The sequence below is a fragment of the Limulus polyphemus genome, unplaced genomic scaffold, assembly GCF_000517525.1.
Source record: "Limulus polyphemus unplaced genomic scaffold, Limulus_polyphemus-2.1.2 Scaffold38, whole genome shotgun sequence".
Taxonomy (NCBI): Eukaryota; Metazoa; Arthropoda; class Merostomata; order Xiphosura; family Limulidae; genus Limulus; species Limulus polyphemus.
In genome coordinates, this window is record NW_013665648.1 from 1,184,305 (window position 1) to 1,195,057 (window position 10,753).

At 30.8% G+C, this 10,753-nt stretch overlaps 1 protein-coding gene across 1 annotated transcript in view; it reads left to right on the plus strand.

Moving 5' to 3' along the window:
- The window catches only part of LOC106461313 (kielin/chordin-like protein), a 119,315-nt gene extending 118,543 nt beyond the window's left edge, over positions 1-772 (plus strand). The window contains exon 54 of the mRNA XM_022388562.1: positions 62-772. Coding sequence (XP_022244270.1) covers positions 62-273 — 212 coding nt within the window. The 3' untranslated portion in view covers positions 274-772. The remainder of the gene's footprint in view (positions 1-61) is intronic.
- The last annotated feature ends 9,981 nt before the right edge of the window (positions 773-10,753 follow it).

Sequence of the window (10,753 nt, forward strand, 5' to 3'; positions counted from 1 at the left end):
TACACAGCATATGCTGGGTGTTGTTTTTAATACAGTGATATTGACGGATTTTTATGTCTAGCAATCAGTTGTCCTTCCGAGAGTGGTCAAGTTTTTGATGAATGTGGTCCTGCTTGTCCAAGAACGTGCACAAACAAAGATGTTCCATTTGGTGTTTTAGAAGCTCAGTGTTTTAAGCCATGTGTACCTGGCTGTCAGTGCCTAGCTGATAAAGTGTTACATAATGGGCACTGTATCCGTCCAGAAGAATGTCTTAAGAATAATCAATCATAAATTGTGAATCATTTAGACTTTAATTAAAGAATTTCCTTTGTTTGTTTAACAAGATAATTGTCTTTAGAAGTTTTGCCTTATTCCACTGTAAAAAAAAAAAGAAGAAAAGTTTAACAGTGTTTACTGGTATTTTCATTAGTTTTAAGATTAGCACTAGTGCAGTGATGGCTGAAAGGTTGTACAAAACTATGATGTATAGATATATATAAGGGCATAATGAAAAATATCCTGTAATATTGTTTTCCAAATAAGGCATTTAAAACTTTGAATATGTTTCATGTGTACTGCACAGTACAATAATTATGTTCAGAATAATTCTCCCAGTTACATGGAATTCTATGGTGTGGAAAACGAAGAAACATTTAGACATCTTTATTCAAATTGCCAAGTCCAATAAAAATCATATAATTTACATTTTTAATTAATTGCTTAATGTTGTTTTATTTTTGATATTATATTCCTCTTTTTAGTTTTTTTTATACCCCCTGTACGATCACTGAATATCTTAAAAACCTAGTGTCAACATAAGAAAAACTCGAACAAACCTCTGATTATAGATAAAAAATTGGAGGAAGTAATTGGCCACTTTTTTTAAAATTACATATAAAAGTAATGATAAAAAACTTGCACTTGTTATACGAGTTTTGAAAAAAAAACAGTTGTTTATGGATTATTACCTATTCCTAAAATTTGTTGTTTAGTCAGAATTCGCACATTATTAATTTCACACGTTAAGTTGTATTAATCAGTTATTTGAAACAATTCATTCTTGATGTCACTTATAAATGATCCATAACAGTGGTTTTATCACCTTGAAGTTACAATGAGCCTCCAGAATGGTACATTTTTTGACAGGAATGATGTTTTGTGTTATCCAAATCCAGTTTGCATTTCTTTCATGTATGCTTTTTCAAAGAACCACTCATGATGCATTTATTTTTTTATTGGAAATTAATCTTTGAAAAGCTCAATAAATATTTTAATAAAAGTATACCAATTTGTAAAGTGCTGGTAATTTTCTGAAAAATACAATCTGCATCTTTAAGACAGTTAAAATATAACTACAGCCCTATGTACCTTACATGTTTTACAAAACGTAAATATAGCAAATTACATGGTAAACAGAAGTGAGTAATATACACACTGATGGCCAAAAGTGCTTTGTAAGTAAGAAATTAGTTTTAGAACTGTACATTCATACCTTCCCTTGATTTGTTTTTATTATATACATGCATGTGTGTGTGTGTGTGTGTGTGTATATGCTCACTTATAACTGGTTTTCCTGTTGATTGTTTGCCACCAAACCTGACATGTGTACCCTTAGACCCCACCCCACCTGGAGAGCGATGTATGGGGAAAGAGCATTCAGATCAGAACCCCCACATCTTCACCATGCATTGAATGTGTACGTATGTATGATTCAATGATTTAGAAGTTTAGCTTCTTCTTTCTAGAAATTCACTTCCTATATAACACAAGTCACATGATTAGATATTATATTGAATGTTACTTTGTATAAATTTTAGTAACCAATATAGAGAAATTCTTAACGATTTCTTATAGTTTTTTATGAGCACCTTATACTAATATTTTCGACCAATAGTCCTTGTGTCAGCTAAAAATAAATTCATCAGTTGAAAAGGAACTAGCCACAGCAATTGGCCAGGTCAAACAGGGTGCTTGCACAAGATTGGAGTCTGTACAGCAGCAGACTTTATCATGGAGTGTGCTATGGAGGATGGAGCCACTTAGAATTTCATTCCTCTGGAAATCTACATATGATTGCTCCCCACACCATCCAACTTAAGTGTTTGGTATGATGACAAGTCAGATTTATGTCATACTTATGGTAGGAAGGGAACGTTGCAGATTATACCGAGTTCACGCTCATCAAATCTTTCTGGCGTTATATACACCTAGTATCATAATAACGTACTCCAAATGATTGTTGATGCAGTCAGAGATAGAGTGCAGAAGGCTAATGAAGAACAGGTAGCAACTGGCTCCAGACAGTTCATCACCTTCGTCAAAAAGTGTCTTGGGCTAGGTAGTTACAGCAGTAGTCCACGGAAAAGCAGCATGCTCGCCTTTGCAAATGACTGGAAGGTATCAGCAGATCTTGAAGGGGATGGAAATTTTCCACCTGAAATTGCAGTCACAAACCTGAGGCCAGATAGTGTTATCTGGTTGGTTAGTCAGTGGTAACTGACCTTCGGTGAGCTGACTGTGCCATGGGAGGATAACATCCAGGAAGATCATGAATGGAAGTTTGCCAAATATGTTGAACTGAGGTCTATTTGTAAGGATAGAGGATGGAAAGGAGCATGCTATCAGTTTGAAGTTGGCTGCTTAGGTTGCATCACAACTTCACTTCTGGAAAGGAGCATGCTATTCGTTTGATGTTGGCTGCTTAGGTTGCATCACAACTTCACTTCTGGAAAGGAGCATGCTATCTGTTTGAAGTTGGTTGCTTAGGTTTCATCACAACTTCACTTCATGAGTGGCTAAGAGACTTGGGATTCAGGAGTAGTGAAGATGAAGTGAAGCAAAGCATGTCCATCTGGAAAGCAGAGCAAGCCCACCAGCAGGGGGTGGCACAAATATGTTGCTGACCCACCACCCCAAGGAAGTGCCAAGTTTTAAGGGGCCAAAACTTCCACTGATGGGTGGCACTTAGCTAATGATCCTGCTGGGGTCAGCACTGAAGACAGTTACAATCTTCAGCCTTTGTGTATTGAATTCTATATTTTCAAGAAATAGTCCTTAGTACCAGCTAAAAAAAACTTTATAAGTTAAAGTTCTTAAGACTTGATCAATTCTTTTCATTAACTCTGAATCCTTCATAACTACAGTTACTAATGAGGAGCTATAAGCTATTTAAACACATTTTTTGTAAACTATTTACACAACAAATTGTTTTGTTGTTACAGTGTCCATAATAACATATATCAAGTCACACAAAAGAGTCTAACAAAAATACCTTCAAGTTACAATTTAGTAATTACTGATAGGGTTCGTTATGTATTTTACATAAAAAATGAGTAATTGCATCCAATTCTTTTGGTAACAAAAAATAAATTATTAATCTAAAAATTATAGTTTTTCTTCATATAGCTTAAGATGATCATATTCACAACTGAAACTAAAAACACTACATAAAATATTCACCAGATGGCAATGAAGTTCTGGAAGTTTAAAATCATTAATGAAATTGCAAGCCAACTTGTTTTTCTATTCTTACAAAAGTAAATGCTTCCACACTCCTCCAACAAGATTATATACATGCTATATAACCTCACTATTAAGTAAGTTTCTATGCAAAATTGAAAATACAATCTTGGCTATGAAAGGGTCAATAAAAAGAACTTCCTCTCATTAAGATGCTTTGGACTTTTGTAAACAACTAGATTTTCTCTAACTTAATAGGTCATCATTTAAGAAGCTTTGTTTTTTGCTGTAGACATCTAAAGTCATCTCACATAGGATTTTTTGTAGTTTTCTTCTGATGACAATCAGATCTTGTTAGTTAACCCTTAAGTTATTTGTTTTTAAACTGTTAACTACCAATGGGGTTCACATATTACATCATAGCGAGTTAAATTTATGTTTGTGCCTATTACAACACTCAGAAAGATCTAACTAAAATAAATTGCTATTTTTAGTGTAAAGTAACAAGGAATTCCAGCAGTAAATAACAGAATTAATAGCAGAGTTGATAGTTTCTTCTTTTTTTTTTTCTGTTACTAGTATATTACTAGAGACCCTGTAATCAACAGTTATGGACCACAAGCAATTTGATGTTTAAATTGTTTAGAAAAATACATTCAAAAAAGATATTTCCATTATTAAATCTAGGGTTAGGGATATTTGGCTTTTTCAAAGACAATCATTATTAGTGTTTTGCTTGTTTGTTTTTAAGCACAAAGCTATACAATGGGCTATCCATGCTGTGCCCACCATTTTGTAACTGAAGGCAATAGTGCTTTGACCAGCAGCTTTTCTGGATACGTAATACAATACTTTTTAATAAAAAATAGGGACTTTTTATTGCTAATCTTTTTAGGATTTAATAACATAGCTTGTTGATTTTTTCCAGTCAAGTTATATCTCTCAATAAAACCTCAGTATTTAAAACCTTCATTTTTTCAGTAAATAATTTAAATTTTTCTTGGTGAATTTAAATAATGGACAAAGGTAAACATATCATTTAAATGACACAATCCAAAGGTCATACCAAAACACTTCCTAACCTTTGGTCTGCTTTACTTTCTATTTTATTCTATCTTTTTTCATAAACTCATGCAAGCAACTTTATTCCATACATATTTAATGTAAGATAAGTCAGAAAGATGAGGTTGTTGTCAAGAGTAAGGAAGCAATATATTGTCTTTCTTTACAGCATCAGAAGTCCATTTGCTGGCAATTATTCAATTAAAAAATGTGATGAAAGTATAAATTATGCAAGATGTAGAATATATTGAATTGTAAAAGCACTTGCTAATACCACATTTTTCTCTTATGAGTCTTATCTCAGGGTTTATGTGATGGCCACTAGTTGGGAGCCAATTTTTCTTGTGATAATTTAAATTTTTTACTTCCTCCAACCACATTCCATGGCAAGTACACTACCACCTAAGCTTAAGGGTTCACCCCTTAGCATTTCTAATATGACACAATATTGTAACAACTCAAACTACCAGATCTCCCCTTTTCATTATTAACATGTTTATATATATATATATATATATGACTTTAAGATTACGACTGGAAATTACAATGGAATTTATAAAATAAAGGCTTAGATAAGGATGTATATAAAGATTTTCAATTTTACATTGTTTACAAGCCATGAAACTAGGTAGGGCCAAAACACATAATGATAACATCAGTGAAAAGTTTAGTTGAGACAAAGTATGTAATCTTTTTTTTTTTGTTACTTTGTAAGTGAACTTAACATACACTATTGTCAGTCTATATTAAGTATGTCACAAAGGTTATCCAGAAAGAACAAACAATACGAAGGAATATCCTTTGGCTAGAAACCTAACTAATTACACATTTGGTCATCTGATAAAATACATATCCATTACTAGTGATGAAGTGTGTTAATTTGATTGGTTAAGAAATGCTTTTACTTGCATATGTTAGTTGGCAAACCCATAACTCATTTGGGAAAATCTGCATTTCCACTAATAGGCAAATACCAGTCAGAGACTTTTGAAAGCTAACTGACCAGCAGAGACAGAAGCTGTCGGTCAGTCTGACCAGCTGCAAAACCTGTGAAAGGGGCAGATGTCTTAGCACAAGCATATTATGTCAGTATTAATTTCAAAAAGAAATTTTAAAAAATTCCTAATTTTGATTTTCTGTATCATAGGATGCATTTTAGTTATGGTTTCTTTTCTTGAGAATTTTATGACATCAAAAACAGGTTGCTGCAGTTTCCAATAAATAAGAAATACAAATTATACAAAATTACAACAGTAATCTAAAATTTGAACCTCCTATCTTCTTGATTTGCAGAGATACCAATAAATTTATCAAACCCAACAGAGAAGCCCTCCTCTCTGTCTTTGACTTTCAAGACTGTTTGCTAATCAACTTTCCATTGTTTATAACTACTAGAAATAGTAGATTCACCTTTATATAAACCTGACATAAGTCATTGTGTTCATACCATAAACCACAAGACAGCAGAATTGCTTAATATGAGGTGATTATGTTTAGTTGCTCCAAACAGTAAAGGTTGTTTTAATCCTACTTAGAAAGTCAGAAAAACAAAGGAGTTTTAGGTCATTCTACTCTAATGAATGATATATTTTTTGTGTTTTAAAATGCATATTTGAAAACTATATGAATTATTTTTGGATACCAAACTTTCAGAAGAATGTGTAAATTTTTTATTCATGTGCAAAACAGCTCGAGGTAAACTTAAGTACTACAAGTATATTTTATCTATTGGTATATATATTTTTAAAAAAGTAACAAATATACATATTAGAGACTTCTCTTGTAAATACTTCTCTGAGACATGCAGCCTCATTTTACTTTGAACAACAAAATCAGGATGAGAGAAAATCATCTTCTGACTGCTGTAAGTTGGCTAACAGTCAAAGGAAGGCATAGGAGTGAAATTACTGGAAATTTATGCCACATATTGTTGTAAAAACAATGTATTTTGGACACATACAGTGAGATGTAAATGGATAAGTTTTGTTGGAGAGACATTCTAAACCATGGCCTGAGCCTTATTGTTCTCAAACAAATCCCCTCTCCCTATACATAACACTAATGAGCTGTTTTCTTGCTGATGGAATAACAAACATGGCCTACATGCTATTGTTTTTTCATGTATTTTTAAAGTACAATACTTTTAGCTTTGAGATGCTACTAATGCTCAATTTTATAATGTACAATAGCTTAACCCTGGACACAAAGTATGTCCTGGGTATTAAGTGACAAATGCAGTCCTTCCAATTACTTGAACAGAAAAACTTTAATTTCACAGCAAGTTTCACGTATGAAAAATTTGAAGTTTTCTCTCTCTCCGAACAACATGGAAAATAATGAAGTTTCACAACCCTAATGTCTCCATGTATGATTGAATAACATGAAGGAACTTTTTTAAATGAATGAAGTTCCACAACCCTAATGTCTCCATGCATGATTGAATAACATGAATGAACTTTACTAAATGAATGAAGTTTCACAACCCTAATGTCTCCATGCATGATTGAATAACATGAAGGAACTTTTTTAAATGAATGAAGTTCCACAACCCTAATGTCTCTATGCATGATTGAATAACATGAAGGAACTTTTTTAAATGAATGAAGTTTCACAACCCTAATGTCTCCATACATGATTGAGTAACATAATTGAACTATTTTAAATTAATATTTTATTACTATAGCTAGTAGAACATAAAAAGATCTGGCATCATGTGATACCGTCATGCTAGAACATGAAGATGTGAGCTTAATGAGCACTGTAGATGCTAACATTACCAATTTGTATTTCCTTTTTGAAATATTGTATTTTTTTTATCATCTTGATTTTATCCATAGATTAACCACTGGGATATATTGTTTGTTACTGTCCATGAAGTTTATATTGAGCTTTTTAAGTAATTAAGAAACTTTAGTTTTCTTTAATCACCTTTAACTTATCAAAAATGCTATCTAAATATTAAAAAAAGGTCACTGCTGGTTTTCTCCACTGACATTATTAAAATTACTGTTTAAAAGTAAAGACATGACTTATCAGTTAGAAATTAACCACATACTTAAACATTCTATCAAGTAATATACAGTGTCTAAAATTTAAAAAAGAAAGTATCTAGTGATCAAACTGTGTAACAAACCATTTATTGAAATTCCTGGAAAGTTTCCTTGTTTTAGAATTTCATACAAAACTACACAAGGGCTAACTATGTGTGAATGATAATAAAAAATAAATACACACATCTAAATGAAAACTTTTTCTAACTGTCCTTCCACATATCAGATTCTCAAACTTCTAGTTTTTGCATAGATTGAGTGCCTGGGTACTAGGTTTATCCTTGAGATTATCATATGGTTAAAACCTTTTGGGAGTCAATCAGGAGTAAATTCACAGCCTTGGAAAAATTTGAATATTTTTTTTTTGTCCTTGAAATCTAAGAGAGATCATTAAAAGAAAACAAAATGCTTTCTTAAAATAATTTTGCATAAACTATTTCTCTTGTAATTAATGTTTTGCAGTTTGTTTTTTTTTCTATTGAATACGTTTTTCTAAAGTTCTTGTGTAAGTTATCAATTTGATCCGATAAAAGCCCAACATTACCCAAGTTTCTTTCATGTTCAGAGTAAAAAACAAAAACTTTTTTTTGGCACAATGAAAGATAAAACCCTTATTAGATATTTCAGCCAACTAGTTTTGATAACACAAATATCATCATCAGGGCTGTGTTATCAACACTAGTTGGCTGAAATATCTAATAAAAAATTTATCTTTCATTGTGCCAAAAAATGCTGTTTTTCTTTGTCACTCATAATATAGTAGCACAAAGTGCCTGAAAAGATATTTCTTTCATGTATTCATATGTTTTGTGTAATTAGCTTTAGTGCTTCAAAAAATAGCTGTAGAAACCCTTTTTACACTCCAATGTATTTGACAAAGTAGCAGTTTATTTACCTTTCTTAATCTTTTGCTGCATCTTCAATCTCACTAAGTACACTAAACCAAAACACCTGCTGTCCACATTAGTAAAAACAACTTATGCACAAAAACTTGGTGTCTGATTAGAGGAAGTTAAACATGTAACAAGATATATTTACAATACAGTACTGTCTATTTTTACTAAGGAGTAAATCATTTTTTTTATATCTTGAACTCAAAATTTACCAATAATTTGATTAAAACATCAAAGCTATAAATGAATGCCTTTCTCTGTGCTATCAAAATTTTAAGGTATTAATTTTAATAACTGCCCAAGATAGCCTGAACCTATTTTATCTGCTATGTGAATTACTTTATTTGTTACCATCATATTTCTTTAAAAACTGTATCTTTACTGAAATGTTACCTTATAAATAATAACTATATTTGAGTTCCAATATTCAATTTTTCTACAAACAGACAATCCTTCACAACTCTGCTTAGTGCATTATTTCACCACAGTTTGATCTGTTCTTGTGCTTTTGAATGTTCAGTGACATAATTCTGATCTCAAGAACATAAACTCCGGGACTCATCATCAACAGAGTATAACTAACTATCTTAAACATAATTTTAAATAGCTCTTTAGTTATTATCACAAACTGTATGTAATTCCTATATTTTCTAAGGGTTCACAATACGCTTTCATTTTTCTCCATGTTAGTATAACATGATCTGATTGGTTTATATATAAAACTTGTTCTAATATTTATACAGCAGCTGTTTATGTTTAGATATAATCAAAAATTTTATCGGTCCACTTTGTAGGTTGCAAAAGATTTTTAAATACAATTTTAGTACATTTAGTTTCCAAGCACAGTTTAAAAGTTACATTTCTCACCACATATGGAAATGTTTTTCATGTTTTATGACACATTACTTCTTCCTAATAACACGCTTTAAAATATTTTAACAATAACAGAACCAAGCATTTTCGTTTCTGTTTCTTTGCTAAACATATAATTATTAGACTGACCAGATTGGGATTCAAATATAGCTACATCAACAAACTTTAAGCATTAACTCAGAACGACATATATTCATTTATATCAAATGACTAATTAACATGTTAATTACTTTGGTAAATATTGAAGTAAAGTATTTACATTAACCTGAGCTTCAAAGAGAAACAAAACTTCATGTGAAATACTTTTATTTTTTAAAACCAAAATATATTTGTAAGTTAATGCAGCGAGAAAAAAGTACCTCAGCACACCTAAAGACACACAAAAACACATAAAAAATATCTTAACAAAATAATATGACATTCATCCCAAATTACTCACTGAAATAAACTTTTTATCATGCCTAATATCATTTTTAAATATTGCTCATTTTTTACAGCCCCTATTCATGGTTCCAAGCTTTTTTCTAGCATTGCTATATATTATGTAGTACAAGTTATTATTTATTATAATAGCATCAATGATACTATCATTTTATGATACTCTATTACACTCATTATTTAAAAAAACTCTTTAATAGTAGAAGTTTGGAAATTTTCAAGCTTATACTGTGTAAAGCAAATTTATCTTCAAATGTTTGAGAAAAACAAAATTGACAATTTCATATGAAGTACAGTTTAGTTAAAAAAATTATAACAATTATTAATAACCCTTAAGTACACAATCTCTGAAGTCAGAGAAAAAGTCTTATTGTCCTGAAGTAAAGAATGTGGAAGTCCTGAAATATCAGGTAAATGAGGTATAATTTGATTATCTTTTATAGGTATGGCTTACCCATATTAAATTTTTATGTAAATTGTGTATACAAGAACAAAATAAATTTTAACTCTAAAAACAACACTGGGAAGGTCTTATTCTCTCATTTCCCAAACTGCAGTTGATTTTTTAATTATTATTAACTTATGAAAGAATAAAAAACAATAATAAAGACTGCTACTAAATACTTATTCCTTTACAGCAACTTGTGAGTAAACAGCAAATGTTGGTAAGATTATTTTAATACAAAATATTTTCCTTAATGCAATTATTTCTACCAGCTTCACATATCACACAAAACTGAGTCATATACTGATAAAAATTACAATTCACAGTACAATTACAGCTTCTGGAATTATTCTTGCAATAAATACACTATAATTAACATTTAGCACCAGAAAAGAAAAACTTTAATCATGCAACTTCTACTTTAAAGTAAATAAATTAAGTGGAACAAAACTACCACTTCAAAGAAGATTCTGTAAAACAAAAAGAGTTTGGGTTGACCTGAAATATGAATTATATATATATATATATATATATATATATATATATAACTA